The following is a 20,113-nucleotide window of genomic DNA, read 5'->3' as shown; positions in this document are numbered from 1 at the left end:
GCTATATAAATGAGTTGTCCTTAGAAAACCACCAAGATCTGGCGGAATTTCACTCTAATGGACTGTGGTGATCTCTAACTTCACTCTTTGATAAATATACCCCTCTGTGTCTTAAGTGTGAAGTTAGATCTCACCACAGTCTGCCACTCTCCATTCATTTCTATGGGATTTTTAAAGGCGTATTTATCAAAGGTTGAAAGTGAAAGTTCATCCTTTGATGAATACACCTTTAAAAATCCCATAGAAATGAATGGAGAGAGTTGGTATTTCACTCTAATGGACTGTGGTGATCTCTAACTTCACTCTTTGATAAATATACCCCTATGATGTTTCCCTTTGCACTCATGACTCAAGTGCTGCTATGGAGCCTTAAAGGGATTATTATTATTATTATCATTATTATTATTATAATGATAATAATTTGTATTTATAAAGACCCGACATATTCCACAGTGCTGTACCATAAATGTTTTTTTACAATAAACACAGAATTACATACATATGTAATGGAACTAAACCAATTCATGAAATCCTTCATGGGAAACTTGAAACTGGACTGACCACAGAAGGTGGTGCACGAACCTGCAGATGAACTCTGCCTATACAGATATAACCGTTACACATAGCAACCAATAACTGTTACAAAATGTGATCAGGGCCCTGCCCAAAATAGCTTACAATCTAAACCTTTAAGTTATCTTGCAGTAAGATATAATTTCAAACTAACATCACTGACCACAGAAGCCTAAAGGCTGCTGCTCTGTGGGCTATCCCTTTTGGATGGCTATATAAAGTTCAATATTCAGGTTGTCACATTGCCAGTACTGTATTTTTTGTATTTTATAATACTGCATCTTACTTTAGCATTTTTGTAAAAACTAAATAATTGACAAAAGCTGTACTAATTTGTTTTATATGTAATAAATGCAGAGGAAACTGTTTTGCCTAGCACGGTTTTTTGGAAATTAGCATTTCACCATGCTGTCTGTTTAGCCATAAAAAAGAATGTGTCAACATTATCCACCCTTTTTCTTCTGTATCAACCAATGGGATCAGAGCCCATCCCCTCCACCGAACCACATCTAGCTTGTCTGTGTACTGTTCTTGTAAGAAATTGACAACATGAGAGCAATATCAGTCATCACTGGTAATGGTAACTAATAAACACATCCGTATAACAAATAAATGTAAAAAGGGTTTTTATAACTATTAAATTCTAAAACTATTTTTGTTTCGTATGTATGTAAATTTACAAACTATTACTCAGCAACTCAGTCAATTAATAAAACCTTTGTCAGTTTGTATTAGTTATGTATGTTATGTAGAAAAATAAAATGAGAAAAATAAAACAAGTGTTATAGAGGGAATTTATTTGTTAAATGTCGGTGGTTGAAAAAGCGACCACCCGTATTTATTTATGGAAACCCTGAAGGGACACATAGTTGGTATGGTAAATGCATGACTCTAGTGTTTGTGGCAGCTATACTAAGTGCATGACACCTAATAGGATTCATTATTCTGTTGTTGCTGGACTGAAACAGATTGGCACCCCCTGTGAACCAGATTAAGTAATTGCAGTTTCTGAATCTGTCAAGTAACACCTGAAGGGCTTGTGCATTTCTGATATTACAGTAATCATTATATTTGTTTCTCTCTTAATAGGTGCGTCTGTAACATTGACTGCAGTGGGCATAATTTTAACCCTGTTTGTGCCACTGATGGCAGCTCCTACTCCAACCCTTGTCTGGTACGGGAAGCATCATGTCTCAGGCAAGAACAGATTGATGTAAATCATCTACGGAGCTGTATAGGTAGGGAATATATTCATGTTATCATTTTCTATGAATTCCACACTCATCTAATACCAATTTGGCTTAATGCATTTTTGTGTTTTGTTTGAAAAAAATACAACCCCCCCCCATTTAAGTCTGAATGTTGGTCACATGCTGAAGTCTTCTGTCACCCCTATTAAAGGGATGTTTTCCTGTTTTTTTACTTATATAAATCAATTCAGGAGAGTATTTAAAAAGAAATCTGGATGATTCTATGGGTATAGATAGATTATTTTTATCTTTACAATAAGAAATTATCTTTATTTTAGTTATATTATTTCAATATAGTATGGTACATTGTAAAGGAGGATTTTAATGTAAAGTTTTTTTTTTAGAAAAAAATGTTATGCCATTTTGACAATACAAATGTGCCACAAATATGAAATCATTCCATACGTAGCCTAAAATTATATGCAGTTTAAATAGTATGTGCCAAATTACAATTTCTAATAATAGCCTGATCGGGGTAAGCTTAGTTGCGTTTCTCAACACCTTGCTTTGAACAGCTCTCTTTGGATAACTTTCAAGCTAGCCACAAGGCAATATTCAAGAGACCCCCCCACAACAACAAAAAACAGTTCCCCTGCATACTGATTATGTGTTAAAGAATTCCTTTTCAAATCAAGTTATTTTCTAATATAAATAAAGCATATGCAACTTTGGCTTTTATTTTTTCTTTTAGAAACAGATGAAACAAGCATAACGGGTAAGAAGGAGGAAGGCTTACAAAACCGACCCGAGGTGAAAGGTAAATAGTTCATTATATATGTATGTTTGTATACATAAAGCAGGGGATAAAGACCATACCTGCTTTTCTCTTTATTTAGCATGATTTCTTCCAAAGACACCATTAGGCAGGTATGGTCTTTCTCCCCCCAAAGATAATACTTTTTTCACTTAGATAGGACTGATGCTTGGACAGTGCCTTGATGGGGCCTGTCAGCTTATGCAAGCTTTGTACAAACTTTGTAACTATAAGTGTCTTTTTTAAGTTCAGTTGTGCAAGAATATTTTTTCAGGGGGTTATATATTGAGAGTGCTGGGGCTAACTTGTTTAGTATGTAAATTAAGCCTTGCCCACGTGCACCCAATAAGAAAGGTGAGGAGCGGCATTTCATCTTGTTTGTTTAAATATATATATATATATATATATATATATATATATATATATATATATATATATATGTAGAAAGAAGATCAGCACTCTCTGTAGTTTAGGTGAAAATTGTGTTGATTTATTAATCAAAAATCACATCTTATCCGACGTTTCGGTCCCACATGGGGACCTTTCTCAAGGATACTGTGTACATAGAGTGTAGAGAATAAATACCCACCCCCATCAGTGAATTTGGGCACCAAAAATGACGTCATAAGTCCATATAAGGAACATAGAGTCCAAAGATTCCTTCTGTTTCTTTCACATATCAAGTGCACCGCTTTTTTTCAACCACTAGGTGTCAGTGTCCGACCAACTGTGTCTGTATAAGTGTCCAATTGAAACTGTAACATTTCATGTATCAAAAAAGGAAAAAAAAGAAGAAACTGTATCTTTTTACATACAGACAATAAAGAAACATTTGTTACTCACATACTTTGTTTGAGAGTTCATTTCTTAGTTGTATAGATCTTACATATAACTTTTCATGGAGAGGAGGAAACAGAACCTGTTAACGTAATAGAAACCATATTAGGCAAGGAAACAATTCAGTTGCAGTTGTCCATTCAGTCCTTTGGGGGTAACACAATCCAATTCGTAAATCCAGAAAGCCTCTCTTTGCAGCAACATTTTTTCAGTGTCCCCTCCCCTAAGGGTTTTTTTTATATGGTCAATGGGCATGCATTTAAATTGTGAAGGGTCATGTTTAGCTTCACGCCAGTGCTTAGCCACCGGCTTCTGGGCAATGTCCTGCTTACCAGGATCTATTTGCCTGTTTGTGTTGAGTGCTGCCCTTATGCTTGCCCTGTGCATGTTAATTCTCTCTTTGAGCTGACGAACAGTTTTCCCGCAGTAAATCAGCCCACATGGACATTTGATAATATACACTACCATTGCCGTGGTGCATGTCATTTTGTGCCCAATTTTGTACACTTTTCCCGTTCTTGGGTGTCTAAACTCTGTTCCTAGTATTAGAGTATTGCAAATAACGCAACCTGTGGGACACTGAAAAAATGTTGCTGCAAAGAGAGGCTTTCTGGATTTACGAATTGGATTGTGTTACCCCCAAAGGACTGAATGGACAACTGCAACTGAATTGTTTCCTTGCCTAATATGGTTTCTATTACGTTAACAGGTTCTGTTTCCTCCTCTCCATGAAAAGTTATATGTAAGATCTATACAACTAAGAAATGAACTCTCAAACAAAGTATGTGAGTAACAAATGTTTCTTTATTGTCTGTATGTAAAAAGATACAGTTTCTTCTTTTTTTTCCTTTTTTGATACATGAAATGTTACAGTTTCAATTGGACACTTATACAGACACAGTTGGTCGGACACTGACACCTAGTGGTTGAAAAAAAGCGGTGCACTTGATATGTGAAAGAAACAGAAGGAATCTTTGGACTCTATGTTCCTTATATGGACTTATGACGTCATTTTTGGCGCCCAAATTCACTGATGGGGGTGGGTATTTATTCTCTACACTCTATGTACACAGTATCCTTGAGAAAGGTCCTCATGTGGGACCGAAACGTCGGATAAGATGTGATTTTTGATTAATAAATCAACACAATTTTCACCTAAACTACAGAGAGTGCTGATCTTCTTTCTACATATGCATTATACTTGGACCGTGCACCTCTGGCTTCGATTTTTGGTTTGAGTGCAGGCACTGTGGGACTCTATCTATATCTATATATATATATATATATATATATATATATATATATATATATACAAACACACATACATACAAGGTTTGTATCCGGCATTCCATTTCAAGAACATCACTTGAAAATTTTACCACAATGATTACATGTATTCAAATTAGCAAAATGACAAGGGTATTAGCACATGTTCTTCCTAATCAGCTACTATTGAATGCCTCAAGCTGTAAATGCAACTGCCAAAAAAGCCCCTTACTTGAGCAACCAGTTGCACAACTGCATAATGAACCAGGCCCCCCAAAAAAAAATCTTCTAAGGGGTTGGTTTGGCATACACCTTCAGCTACATGCACGCCCAGTGCTTGAATTGGGGTGGGATGTGGCAGGATGCCATCCTGCCACTTCTTTTTTTCAACCCAGACGGGATGCAAAGATTTTGCATACCGGAGCTTTAATTCGCTCCTTTAATGCACCTCCTTCTGTGGAGCTGTAGCATCAGCGACACAAAGCCGGGTCCTGAAGTCATGACATTGCATTAGAAATGGGCAGGAGAATGCAGAGTTACGGAGAGGAGCGTCTAGCGAGCACCTGTCCCTGCTGAGGATATGCTAGCATCACAGCACCACGTGACAGCTAGGGGGAAAGACCCTGCTTGTGGCAGCGCACTGGCGCAGGAAATTGCATCAGTCCAACTCCAAGTATGATTGTCGGAGAGGTGAGGGCACCGGGGAGAAGTTTGGGAATACTATCACATGCTGGATGTCATGCGAGCAGTTGGCTGTTTCTATAAATGGAACAAGTCACATGCCCCAAGAGCAGCAGCACTGTCTGAGAGAGGAGACACTGCTGGTTGTTGGCAGTACACGGCTCCATTAGTCTGGATGTAAGTTAAAGTCCTAGTGCTTGAATTGTTTGGGGATACTATCACATGCTGGATGTTCGGTCAAATAAAACAATGTATTTTGCTAAGTAATTTATGATTATATGCGACTTTGATATTCTTCCATAGTGGGTGTGGCTGATTTGAGATGTAAACCAGAAACTGAAAATAGATGTGACTAAAGAAACTTCACTGGATGCTTGAATGTGATGTTTTAGGCTTTCAGCGTTGTTTGTGGATGGAATTGAATTGTATTTGGAAGTATCTGTCTCTGCACTGCTGGTTCTGCCTTTTGAAATGGTGCTGCAGTAGTCTTTTCTTCCAGGAGCTGTTCCCCTTTAAATTAACTGTTAGTATGATGTAGAGCGTGATATTTGCAATTGGTTTTTATTTTTTATTATTTGTGTTTTTTGAGTTATTTAGCTTTTTATTCAGCAGTTCTCCAGTTTGCAATTTCAGCACGCTGGTTGCTAGGGTCCAAATTACTCTAGCAATCATGCATTGATTTAAAATAATATATTTGTGGGGTATTTAGCTTTTTATTCAGCAGCTCTCCAGTTTGTAATTTCAACACACTGGTTGCTACAGTCCAAATTACCCTAGCAACCATGCATTGATTTGAATAAGAGACTGGAATATGAATAGGAGAGGCCTGAATAGAAAGATGAGTAATAAAAAGTAGAAATAACATTACATTTGTAGCCTTACAGTGCCTTTTTTTGTTGTTGAATTCTGGGGGCATTTATACATGGAATTGCACTGTGCCATCCTACTATGAATTCTGGGGGTATTTATACATGTAATTGCCTCTGTGTCATACTACTATGAATTCTGGGGGTATTTATACAGGTAATTGCCTCTGTGTCATCCTACTATGAATTCTGGGGGTATTTATACATGTAATTGTCTCTGTGCCATGCTACTATGAATTCTGGGTGTATTTATAGATGTAATTGCCTTTATACCATCCTACTATGAGTTTTCGGGATATTTATTCATGAAATTGCCTCTGTCCCACCCTGCTATGTGTTCTGGGCTATTAGATGGGGGTGTGGCCTCCTAAAAATTTTTTCCTTCCAGTGCTGCTTTTCAGTGTGGGCGGAGCTATACATGTCACACCCCCATCCCGTCACCTTTTTGTTCCCAATTCAAGCACTGTGCACGCCATCCCCCAGCTCCAGTCAGCCTGCTGCTCATGCATGATTTGCTTGCATGTGGTATATGGTGAAATTTAATGCCCTGTTAAGGGGGACTACTATACAGCAGACCTCAATCTGGGCCCCATTGCTATATTGTAGTTACACCACTGTTAGCAGCTCCAGTCTGTAGTAAAGTATAAAGTTTCTATGCACTTTTGCATTCCTTACTGGTTTCTATGGGAAACATCACCAGTGATATTTACAGTGTGAGCAAGCACAATGCCTAGTCACCATTTACACACAAGTAGATGGTAAAGCAGAACTCACCTGTGTCAGATAGGTAGGTAGTGTCTCACCTGGTGACTTAGAAAGTAGCAGGAGTCAGGACATGTTTGTCTGTATATTGCAGCAGGTCTGGACTGAGAATTAAAATAGGCCCTGCTATTTTAGGTACACAGAGGCCCAATCAGCCCACATAGAGGCCCAAACAGCCCCCACCAGCCCACTAAATACTGACTTTCTATGGCACCTTATAGCAGCCCCTCTGGCATTTGCCAGAACCCACAGATTGCCAGTCCGGGCCTGTATTGCAGTACATATTGCTAGCCGACTACGTAAAAGTAATCCCTGGTCTGGCTAGTCCTATACTCATTTCACAGGGACTAATTTTTACCTGCAATTTAACCTTGCCAGCCGATTTGTCCTAAATGCGAACATCTACTGCCAAGCAGTTTTTAATTTCCAACACTTTTTTATTGACGATGGACAAATGAAGTTCACAAATGCAGTAGGAAGTGATACATATCCAATACAGCAGCGAAAGAGATGTACAAAGTGTAGACATTGAAAGCAGTAGTCATACAAGGTGTGAAGTAGTACAATATCCAAAGTCAGTTATAATACAGAAAAATAAAGAACTATAAAACTATCTTAGCAACCATGAAAAAAGAAAAAAGAAGAATGTAAAAAGAGAAGGAGAGAGAAAAAAAAAAAAAGGGGGGGAAGGGGAAATATGTATGCCAGAGATGTAACATCAAGAGCCATGAACAGAGATCAAATCAAATCTATCACCTAGCATATCCTGACCTCAGAGAGGTCTCAGAGGTTCCTGTAGCTTAGAGATTCTATTATCTCCTATATATAGCAGATTCAGCGGAATCCAAAAGATCATTATTACCCCAAGGTAACCATTTATCATAATATTTGCGTAAAGATTGGTTATTCTTTGCAATATAGTATTCCATAGTACTGGTCTCATTCATCAAAGCAAGAAATTCGTTATGATCCAGAGGTTGTGATGATTTCCAGTTTCTTGCCAGGACTAGTCTAGCTACCGACAAAATATGTGTGAGCAAAAGCTTGTGTTTCCAAGAGATAAGTTCCATGTCCATATTTAAAAGAGCAAATCTCGGTGACGCTATCACCGCAGTATTCAAAACAGACTTACAAATATCCAATATATATTGCCAAAATGGAACTATTTTCGGGCAATCCCACCAGACATGAGAAAATGAACCTACAAATCCACATTGCCGCCAGCAGAGATTTGTTGTAGTATTGGGGTAGATTGCATAAAGTTTAGTTGGGACCATATGCCACCTGCACATCACTTTAATACTTGTTTCCAGGAGTCGGACTGAGTGAGTGGTAAATGTAAGTAAAAGAAAAGCATTATTCCAGTCTGAATACTCAATGGAGGAGTCCAGTTCCGATTCCCATTTTAGTTGATGTGGATCTGATGTTTGTGAATTAGCATCAAGCAATGCCAAATAATATTGAGAAATTTTAGCCTGTTGTGAGAGCAATTTCATAAGCCGAGTTTCAAGTGGAGACAACTGTTTAATTTTGTCAATCGCAGAGGACTTCAGAAAACTGTGAAGTTGAAGGTAAGTAAAAAATGTGTGTTTAGGCAGGTTATATTTTGTTTGCAATTGGGTAAATGACTGTAGGATTGACTGCTGGAAAAAATCCTCAAATTTTGTAAGGCCTGATCTAATCCATGGAACAAAGTTAGACTGCGGAAGAGAAAATTGGAGCGTCGTTAAAGAATGCAAAGGGTGTAGTCCCAACTTTAAATTGTCCCCTGACCTTCAAATTAGATGCCGTCGTTGGAAGAGATCTGACCGGTTTTGGTCTAAGTCTAGGATGGGACCAAACTAAATCTCCAATTTGACCAAACGAAGAGTCAAAAACATCTGTTTCTTGCTGTACCCATTGTGGGGGACGAGTCGAGTCCAGAAATCGTTGCAGAAAGTTCAAATGCGTAGCTTGAAAATATGTTTTAAGTTGAGGCAAACCTAGTCCCCCTTTCGTTTTATGTTTTGTCAGAACCTTAACTGATGTTCGTGGTTTGGATTTCTTCCAGACAAATTTCGACAAAGAAGCTTGCATGGCAGAGAAAAATTTAATGGGTAATTGTATCGGAATCGTCCTAAATAGGTAAAGAATTTTTGGTAGGATATGGCTCTTAATCACTGCAATTCTACCTAACCAAGAAATATCTTTGTACATCCAGCCCTCGATAAGATTATGAAGGTTAGTAATTAAAGGAGCAAAATTCAATTTATACAAATCTTTAACTGACATTGCTAAATTAATACCAATCCAGATAGGTAAAGCTTCTGTTTTATTGGTGTTAATTTTGTAATATGACACCGTAGAGAAACTAGAAAGGGTCTCAAACATTGCTGATAAGGAGACTTCAGGCTCCACAAGAGATAAGATTACATCATCTGCAAATAAGGATAATTTATATTCCCATTGTCCTATTTGATAACCTTTTATTAGGGGTTAGACCTAATCTTTTCGGCTAATGGCTCCATCAGTAAAGCAAAAATTAGTGGAGATAAGGGGCAGCCCTGTCGGGTTCCATTAGTAAGTCTGAAGGAGGGTGAGTAGTAACCGCTTGCACATATCCTAGCAGTTGGATTACTATACAAAGTTAGAATACTACTTAAGGAGGGGCCATAAAATCCAAATTTCAAGAGAACATCTTTTAAGAAGGGCCAGGCAACCCGATCAAAAGCCTTTTCTGCTTCTAAGGAAAGCAGTAGGCAAGGATGTTTATATATGTTAGCGTGAAGGGGGATATTAATAAATTTTCTAGTATTGTCTGGCCCCCTCTACCAGCCACAAAACCCACCTGGTCATTCCCAACTAATTCTGTAATGATAGGATTGAGCCTAGTTGCCAGTACTTTCGCATAGATTTTAATATCCGAATTTAATAATGAAATGGGTCGATAGTCTGTCACTATGGTTGGGTCTTTCCCTGGTTTTGGTATGGTAGTAATAGTGGCCTGAAACAATTCCTCCCTATGGGTGTCATGCATAGCAAAACTATTAAAAAGGGGAATCAAAATTGGGGTGATACTCTGGGCCATGTTTCTATAAAAGTTATTGGAAAATCCATCTGGGCCTGGGGCTTTGTTAAGTTTCAAAGTTTTAATGGTATCTAAAATCTCCTTATCAGCAATAGGTTGATTCAAAATATTGAGTTGTTCCTCTGATAGTTTCGGAAGGTTTAAAGAGTCTAAAAACTGTTGTCTGTCCTGTGTAGTGGCTTGATAAACTTCTTTGTCTGTCTGAAAATTATAAAGTCGAGAATAATAAGATCCAAATTCACTTGCTATATGATTAGGATTTGTAAGGATTCTGCCATCTTTAGTCTTAATTTGGTAATCCGTGTTTTGGCTTTAACCTCCTTCAGTTTGTTTGACAGCAGCCTTCCTGCTTTATTACCATGCATATAGTATTTTTGTTTTATCAATTTACATTGGTATGACACTTTTTCCATTTGGATTAAGTTGATTTGTCGTTTTAGAGCAGTTACCTTTTGGAAGCATGCCACAGTTGGTCTCGATTTTAACTCTCCCATTAGTGCTGCTAATTGAATGTTCAGATCTACTAGGAGTTTAGTTCTGCTTTTATTCAACTTAGATGATAAGGCTATGATATGACCTCTAAGAAATGCTTTATAAGCACACCACAACGTATCACGTATAAACGTATAAATTCAGTAGTGAGATCCACAAAGTGATCAAGATGGTCTTGTTTCGCCAAAATAGAATTGTTCATTTTCCATGAGGATACCGGTGGGGTGAGTGAGGATAATTTAATCAATAGACCAACTGGTGCATGGTCCGACCAGGCAACAACTCCTATATAAGTTTTTTTAACCAAATGCAGTAACTGGCTACTTAAAAGGATTAAATCTATGCATGAGTGAGACATATGTGTTGGTGAGAAATAAGTAAAATCATGCTCAGCCGGATGCCAAGACCTCCATGCATCATACAAGTCATGTCTTTTCAATGAATGTTGAAAGGCTTTAGATAAATTATTAACAGTCCGCATGGAAGAGCCTGATAATATTGGTGTTTTATCAACATACGGATCAATAACCATATTAAAGTCTCCAACTATAATGCAGCGTTGTGGGTTAGCCGCAGTTGTCGTGACGCGAGCTAATACTTTATTTACAAATTTCACTTGATTAGTGTTTGGGGCATACAACTATGTAGCATTTGGAGTCAACTTCAAACCGAAGGATTATACATATATCTTCCATGACTATCGGCTATCTGATCTAGAATTTTAAACTGCAACGAGTCCCTAAACAAAATAGCAACCCCATTCTTTTTAACTGGAGCGTTAGCATAATAGATTTGATGATAGTATCGATTTGCCAATGAAGGGTGGGAGTCTGCTTTAAAGTGGGTCTCCTGTAAGCATAAAATGTCAACTGAAGCAGTTCTAGCCCACTCCAAAACAGTCTTCCGTTTAGCTGGATTATTTAAGACTTTAACGTTCAATGATACAACATGTAAATGCATAATTGAGCAATAAAAGAATAACTGTTACTGAATAGGAGAATAAAGATGTACAAATAACATACAGATTAGGCAATTCTCTGAGGCTAGTACCTAGACATACAAACATCTCTGGAATCGTTACAATCAAAAATACAAAGAATGAAAAAGGTAATAAAAAACAAAAAAAAAGAGGAAAAAAAGGAAAAAAGTAACATAAAATATAGAATTGAAAACAAAAAAAACCCATGGACAGCACCAAAGGCTTATCCGGGTGATATGTGCAGTAAAAATCATACTGCGAGTAACAGCTGCACAGTCCAGCCATTGGGGGAGGGTGGCTAGGTAAAACAGGAGAAAAACCCACCAGGGTAAAACCAGCAAAAAAGCCCACAATAACATAGGAAAAGTTAGCGAACAACAATAAACCTTTATAAGAATCTCTCCATGTTTCAAGTGGCGTCACCTAATTGGGCTTGTTTTCCTTTCCTTGGGGAAACTGTCGACCAACCCAACGCACGTTTCTTCGGAATTTTAGGCATTGCAATGTCCATTGACTGCTCGGATAAACCCCATTCCGTCAATGCCGACATAGCTTCTTGGGGGGTATGAAAAAAAAAGCTAAGTTCCATTACGAATAAAAAGTAGTCGTACAGGGAAACCCCAGCGATATGGGATTCCATGGGTCCGCAGAATCTCTGTAATGGAGGCAAATTTTTTTCTGCGTAGTAAGATCTGCATAAACACGGATATTTTTGTAATGGTCTGGGCGATCAACACCAGCCCGAAAAGCTTGAAGGAATAGTTCCTTAGTAGAAAAGAAATGTATCCGTACAATCACATTGCGCGGTGCATCCATTGATAGGGTCCTAGGCTTGGGGATCCTATGGATTCTGTCCACTTCTAGTTTAGGGGCGTCTAATTGGGGTAAGAGGGTCGACAGCATTGCGTGGAAATATGCGCCCAGTTCCCCCTGATTAACAGATTCAGGAATCCCCCTCAAACGAACATTATTGCGACGGGAACGATCTTCCAAGTCCGCCAGTTTATCTTTAACATGCACGGCCTGCTTATTAACCAGCTCCAAACATTCAGTATACTGGTTTTGCGTCTGGCGGAGTTCATCCAAATTGTTTTCTAGGCAATCAACTCTGTTGCCAATTTGTTGAACATCTGAACGCAAAGTGACTATTTCCTCTTTAAGATCAGCGTGCAAGGAAACTCTAAGATCGTCTAATAAAGTTTTAAGGATGCTCACCGTTACTGGCATGGAGTCCGAGTCGGTAGCAGGCTCAGGGCCTGAGTTTCCGGCCTTGTCAGAGCGTTCCGCCATATCCAACTGTGCTGCATCATCCTGAGATTTCAGGCTTGGCGTTTTGGCTTTAGAAAAAAAGGAGGTAAGATCCGTCTGCGGGTTCTTTTTCACGTTCCTCGACATCACAAAACCGTTGGCTCTGCTCAAAAGGAGAGACAGTTAGTAAATAATGTTTGTAGCTGGTTTGCAGCCAGTTCCAACCACGGAGCTCTTCACCGCACGTTCACTCGCATCAGCGTCCAAGCCCCGCCCCCCTGCCAAGCAGTTTTTAAACATTTTGCATTCATTACTTTTACTGATGATTTTTGACAAGAAAACCTACGTGAAATAAGACACATTATATGTTGTTTTTCTTCGTAATGAATTGGGCTTGAACACTGAAACAAAATTTTGTACTTTTTCTAGAGATATAATGAAAATTTTGAGTGAAATATGTAAAAAAAAAGTGAAATAAAGAATATTTATATTTTTAAAATATATTTTATTTTGTGTTTTTTTTTAAAAAAAGAAGAATTACATTTACTGATTACTGTTTGTAAAAGCCTTTATTCTGCTGAATCCAACAATACCAGAAATGTATTGGTATTCCACTTTTCTTGTCCACAACACACCCCAATAATAAAACAGCATTTTGTATAATTTTACATTGAAATTAGCTGTGGTGTAGTTTTTGCTCTAAATGTAACTGCCGTCATACGGATCACCCTAAATCGCAGCAATATTTTTGGGGATGTTTTTTATTCTGAAACACCATTACAGTCTCAAAGTCAAAAGTGAATTTGACAAAATTACTCTACTGAAAATATTCAAATAACCCCAAATATATACCCTGCATGTATGGGTGCACCAAAAGACACTTCTCCTTACCTCTGAACAAAACGATACCCTGCATCGTTTTGTTCAGGACAACTGCTATGACAACTAAAAAAAAACCTGCTATGTGCACACCTTGCGGTTCTTGAGTTTAAACACCCCTTACCTGTGAAATAACCCCCACAAACTATATATTCCTTGAAAGGGCACACATGCAGCTATTCAGCAGCACCATCCTTGCTTTCCAGTATGCAGATCTGTTGGTGCAGTTCTCCGTAGAAGTTTGCAGTTTGGCCTGAAATAAAGAAAAAAAAGTTCCAAAGTCAGATTTCTGCCCCAAATTGCCATGAAAAATAAATAAAACCTGCTAAATATCAATCTGTGACTTCTCTTGAACAAAACAATACCCTGCATGTATGGGTGCACCAAAAGACATGGCCTCCAAACACCACAAAACAGGGGCAATACATAAGGGAAATCTCTAAATGCAGACCTTGCAGTTCTTCAGTCTAAACAACCCTTACCTACGAAATACCCCCCCACACAAACTATATATTCCTTGAAAGTGCACACCTGCAGCTATTCAGTGTCGCCATCCTTGCTTTCCTGCATGCAGATCTGTGGGTGTAGTTCTCCATAGAATTTAGTGGTTTGGCCTGAAATAAAGAAAAAAAAGTCCCGAAGTTAGATTTTCCCCAAAATCGCCATGACAACAAAAAAACACCTGCTAAGTGTCAATGTGCAACTTCTTCTAAACAAAAAAATACCCTACATGTATGGGTCCACCTAAAGACACAGCCACCAAACACCCTTAAACAGGGGCAATAGCTAAATTTTGAGGCTGCGCTCCAAGTGCCCACCTTACAGTTTTTCAGTCTAAACACCCCTTACCTGTGAAATACCCCCCCACACAAACTATATATTCCTTGAAAGTGCACACCTGCAGCTATTCAGTGTCGCCATCCTTAATTTCCTGCATGCAGATCTGTGGGTGCAGTTCTCTGTAGAATTTAGTGGTTTGGCCTGAAATAAAGAAAAAAAAGTCCCGAAGTTAGATTTTCCCCAAAATCGCCATGACAACAAAAAACACCTGCTAAGTGTCAATGTGCAACTTCTTCTAAACAAAAAAATACCCTACATGTATGGGTGCACCTAAAGACACAGCCACCAAACACCCTTAAACAGGGGCAATAGCTAAATTTTGAGGCTGCGCTCCAAGTGCCCACCTTACAGTTTTTCAGTCTAAACACCCCTTACCTGTGAAATACCCCCCCACACAAACTATATATTCCTTGAAAGTGCACACCTGCAGCTATTCAGCTGCACCATCCTTTCTTTCCTACACGCAGATCTGTGGGTGCAGTTCTCCGTAGGAATTTGTGGTTTGGCCTGAAATAAAGGAAAAAAAAGTTCCAAGGTTAGTTTTCTCCACAAAATTGCCAGGACAACTAAAAACCTGCTAAGTAACAATGTGCAACTTTTCCTGAACAAAACAATACCCTACATGTATGGGTGCACCTAAAGACACAGCCACCAAACACCCTAAAACAGGGGCAATAGCTAAATTTTGAGGCTGCGCTCCAAGTGCCCACCTTGCAGTTCTTCAGTCCCCCTTACCTGTGAAATATCCCCACAAACTATATATTCCTTGAACGTGCACACCTGCAGCTATTTAGTGGCGCCATCGTTGCTTTCCTTCTTGCAGAATTGGACGCAGTTCTTTGTAAAATGTTATAGTTTGTCTTGAAATGAAGATAAAAAAACCCTCAAAACTAGAATTATCTACAACACCCCAAAGACAAGTAACAAAAACCTACTGAATAATTACTGAATATTCTACTTACCATTATCTGTTTAGTGGAGCATCTTCTGTTTCATCTGTACTCTTCAATGTCCTTGGCTGCTTTTTTTTCTTTATTTTTTTTTTTACTTTTAGAACACCTAGAAAACTAGAACTACAAAATCTGCACAATTATTAAAAAAAACATTTGCCACTATATATTCATACTGTCAGAAACACAGGTGCCTTCTGTAACTGCACTGAAAGGTGAGGGGTTTGAGATTGCAATAATAAGGGCAGAAACACTCATGGAGATTCGGGGAGATTAGTCGCCCAGCGCAGGCTAGAATCTAAATCGCCGGTGGACACTCAGAACGCTTTGTTTTCCAAAGTCGCCTCACAAGAAAACTTTGGGCTACTCCGAGAGCCATTCCGCCAGGGATTTAGAATCTAGCTGGCGCTGGGCGACTAATCTCCCCGAATCTCCACGTATGTCTCTGCCCTAAAGCTTGAACCATTAGATAAAGAGGTAAAATCAACTTATGAATTCACCAAAAAAAAGTCTAATCACGCTCCCAACCATGATTCTGCAAAAAAAAAAATATCTACACAAGAACATTTTCCATATTGCCCAGAAGTAAATAATCTGCTCTGAAAGCTGATGAGTTTTCAGTTCAATCAAGTGCCCTGTTTCCTCTCCCACCATCTCAGCCATGCATTCAGTACTGTAATAACTACTATCCATAAAAAAGACAAAGACTACAATTAGCCTTTTGAAATGCAAAATGTTCCCATCTATCAGCAAACCATAACTTTCTTTGCCAACTGCAAACAAAAAGCCAGAACAGGCAAAGATCACTTTACAAAAAAAAAAAAAATGAAGCCCATACTAATCAAAATTCTAGGGAGACCTAACACAATGTTGCGTGGAAATTCTGATATACTGATTAACTGCACTCAGAGGGGAGCTAATGAAGTGTCAGTAAAAAAATTTTTTGTGGCTTCAGAGAGAAGACATCATCAGCAGGAAAGGTGAAATTATCACAGAGTCATCACGCACCACAATTTTTTAGGTGCCCTTGACCTTCACCTAACACGTCACTTGGCTACACCCCCTAGTGCTACCTCTAACATTAGGAAGAGTTTAGGGAAAAGAAAATACCAAATTAACCACAACATAAAATGCTAGGAGTGCCCTGAATATAAATTTTGCACAAAGCGGGATGCCAATTCTTATAATAAAGCCAATCAGTACACAACAATCTACACAACAATCTACAACATTTTCAGTAGTGCAGCTGTGCAGAGTGTGGTATATTTCAAAACATGGTTTGACTCATAACCCGGGGTTGCGAGGGCACTTTGGGGAATAGTACCGTGTATCTCGTCTGATACCCCTTTTGCGGCACACCTTGCAGGCTTTTTGGAATCATGGTTTTCCAGGAGTTGGTGGAAGCGTTTCTATAAAATGCTTCCCCACCAATCGGCCACGTTGTCACTGGCACGCATCTCAGGCACTGCCTCCTCTATACCACAAAACAAAAGGGCAGGGATTATCTGCAAATGGAATTTATAATATGACAATTTTAGGCCTGGTATAGACAACATAGAAATTTTGAAGGGCCATTTGAGAAAGGTATATGCCAACTTTATTGTAACAGGCCTTTGTTTTTCAGGTGGCATTGTATTAATGTTGCAGTTGGTCTGTTCTGTCAACACCACCCATGTACTTACTGTACTCCTTGCTACAGAGAGGCTTAGATTTTGGGGCCTTACCAGCTCTCTGCTCTTCAATTAGTGACGCTTTGTGGATGGTCGTCAGCATAAAAACATTTTTTCTATCAAAAAATTTGATGGCAAGGAGCTCATCATTTCTTAGGGAATACATTTCTCCACAGCAGGGCCGGAACTAGGGGTAGGCACCTGCCTAGGGCACAATCAATAGGGGGCACAAACAGGAGATATTTAAAAATGTCTTTTAATCATGGTTTTTAAATTTAAATGAGAGGTGCCTAACCTTTTTGGCCACCCCAGTACTGATTTCCATCTGACCGTGTACTTTTAATTTACTTTGCGCACCCCTACTCCTTTCGCGCTGGCCGGAATCATCCCTTGCACATTATCACTGCTGATGGGAGACCAGGCCGTGACCTGGTGTACTAGTGTGACTCGAGCTCAATAAAGAGGGAGAATTTTGCTATATTTTTGTCACTGGCTGCTTCTGACTGCTGGCACAGGTACATGCTAAGCCTCCCCAAACCTGCCTGATCCCCACGCAAAAAAACCTTCTGTGTTCCTTCTGAAGTCACGGAGATGTGCTTGTAATGGGGGAGGGTTGTGCAGTGTTCACAAGATTTTTAACATCGGGCTGCTAGATTTGAAACATCTTTCTTTAAACTGTTGGTAAACATCGGAGACAGTTCATGGCAGCCTATGTAATTGATTGCTTCCATGCTGCCACATATCGCGGGAGCCAGGAACACGCTGTGAGAAGACTACCCTCATGGGGGTTGGCGGGGATGCCCACCGCACTCCAGGCAGGTATGCCCGCCGCACCGTTCATCTGCTTCAGTGCCAGTTCCTATGGGTGGGCGCGCCATGCACGTTCCTTCTTAAAGGTGCAGTGACGCTGGCGCGTGACATCAGCGCGCATGGCGCCAAATTCAAAGATAGGAGCTTCAGTGCTGTGTTCTTTGGCCATTATAGGTATGCAAGTTCCTTGCAAGTTCCTGGTGCTTCTGTGCTAATATAGCTTTTGTTATTCTGTGATTTGACTACCTGTCGTGACCCCTGCCTGCTTCCGACGATCCTGACCCTGCCTGGTAACCGACTCCTCTATTCCGTATTCTGTCTGATTGATCTCCTGGTTTGACCCCTGCTTGTTTGACTCCGCTTGTACTCTGCCTGCCCCGATCCAGTCTGATCTGACTTCGCTTTCTGTCTATGCCTTGTACTGAGACCTTCTGCCCAAAAGACTTCTGCTTTACCATTGTGTCCCTTTGCTTGTTCAGAACCCTTCGCTTTGCACCTCTCTTAATAAGTCCTGGCAGCATCCGATTAGCCAAAGGCTCCTCCCGAGGTGAAAGGTGGCTGTTAAAGGCGGAAGCAAGACCCGAGAACAGGACGCATCGGCATTGGTTCTGAATTTAGGGTGCCAACCATGACAGGTACACACCAACTTATACTGAAGAAGCTGTGTCTAGACTAACCCTGCTTTGTTTGTTTGCTAAGAAGGCAGATGCTTGGTATGTTTGCTACAATCAGCTGCATGATAAGTGTGTAGGCATGTGAAAATTTAGACACCCTTACTCTTTGTTGACAGGCATATTCTTAGTGATATTGATGCCTAAGTGGGTCCTTATGGGGGCCTTGTGTTTATGTAATCCCTGCAGTTTTCATAGTGGATGCTAGATGGCACTGTGGCATAATATAAAAGGCTTGAGAACCATGAGGTCAGGGCCATTGCTGCTGAACCTTTTCTCTGTTAGGCCACAGAGGTTAGGGGTGGTGGAACTCAGCCTGAGTATAGGAAGTGATAGTTATACCCTTTAATAGATCACTCTAGGAGTGATAGATAGGGTATGTAGTTGAGCAGCTCAAAGCTCCGACGAGGATATTAGAGGGATTAAGAGCCCGGGTATTACTGACCCCATAGTAGGGCCTAAGTGTTAGGCTCAGGGAAGTATGTAGTTTTCTGAGTTCCACCTAAGGTATTCCTGAAGATTGGGGAAATACCTTCTAACAAGCTGCCTTGCTCTCTACGTGTACTCTTTACTCTACAGAGAGTCGTTCTATGTTTAATACAGTGAGTATACCTTGTTACATTGATTGATCTATGTGCTACTCTATGTTCCATGCTCCATTGTGAACTCTGGTTTTGGTTAATAAACTCAGTTTATTGTTTAAGCAAATAAAACTACTGGCGCCCAATCTCTTGTGCATTGCACACAGTTACAGTTACACTACACCCTGCCTCCACGCCGCTGCGAGGGTTTGCCCCTGAGAAAGAGAGCTCATCTGTGGTATTAGCCCACCAAGGAAAGCTATAACTGCTAAATACAAAGCAGTTTACTATAGCGCTACATTTTGGCGCCCAACGTGGGGCTCTTTAAGGGTAAACTGTAATACCGCACCGCAGCCTAGTGTGACAGGCGCTGCAGTGCGGACGCAATAGGTAAAAGGAGGATTTTGTGGTTTTTACCTCTGCTGATAAGTTCACTGTTGGAACTGTGGTCCACTCTCTCTACACGAAACAGTGTAGGCCATCATGACGCTACTCCGTCCCCAAGAGGTGCACTTGTGGGCGGTAGCAGAGCACGTTAACCCCCACTGTGCTTTTGCCATGGATCGAGTGCCCCCAGGGTGTGGCATAAAGCTCATGCATCCTACTCTCATTTACCATGTGAGATTAAAGGGCATCCGACTTGTGGTGGAAAAGGATTCTAGAGTCCTGGGTTACCGGGTAAGGCTGTACCATAGTCCCGTGAAACTAGGGGATGATGAAGGGCCGTACACTATTTATCCGGTAGGAACTTACCCCATCGGTTGCCCTGTTATATATGCCAGACCTGAAACATCCCTGCCACTCGAGCTTGAAGTAAAGACTGAAACGCCCGGCCCCTCCACAGTGGTTAGCAAGTCTGATTTCCAGGGAAAAGTTGAGGCGACGAGCACGAATGTAGGGACTGTTTCGTCTACTCTTGTTATTGCCGGAACAAAAT

General features: G+C 40.0%; 1 protein-coding gene across 2 annotated transcripts in view; it reads left to right on the top strand.

The window, feature by feature from the left end:
* Positions 1 to 20,113, top strand: part of LOC108719073 (tomoregulin-1-like) — a 385,317-nt gene that overhangs the window by 305,944 nt on the left and 59,260 nt on the right. For both annotated transcript variants that reach the window (XM_018267683.2, XM_041566231.1), the window contains 2 exons: positions 1,663 to 1,811; positions 2,515 to 2,580. In XM_018267683.2, coding sequence (XP_018123172.2) covers positions 1,663 to 1,811; positions 2,515 to 2,580 — 215 coding nt within the window. The remainder of the gene's footprint in view (positions 1 to 1,662; positions 1,812 to 2,514; positions 2,581 to 20,113) is intronic.

This window comes from Xenopus laevis, chromosome 6L, assembly GCF_017654675.1.
Source record: "Xenopus laevis strain J_2021 chromosome 6L, Xenopus_laevis_v10.1, whole genome shotgun sequence".
Lineage (NCBI taxonomy): Eukaryota > Metazoa > Chordata > Amphibia > Anura > Pipidae > Xenopus > Xenopus laevis.
The sequence above is the reverse complement of the archived record's forward strand: the minus strand, read 5'-3'. Positions and strand labels throughout refer to the sequence as shown.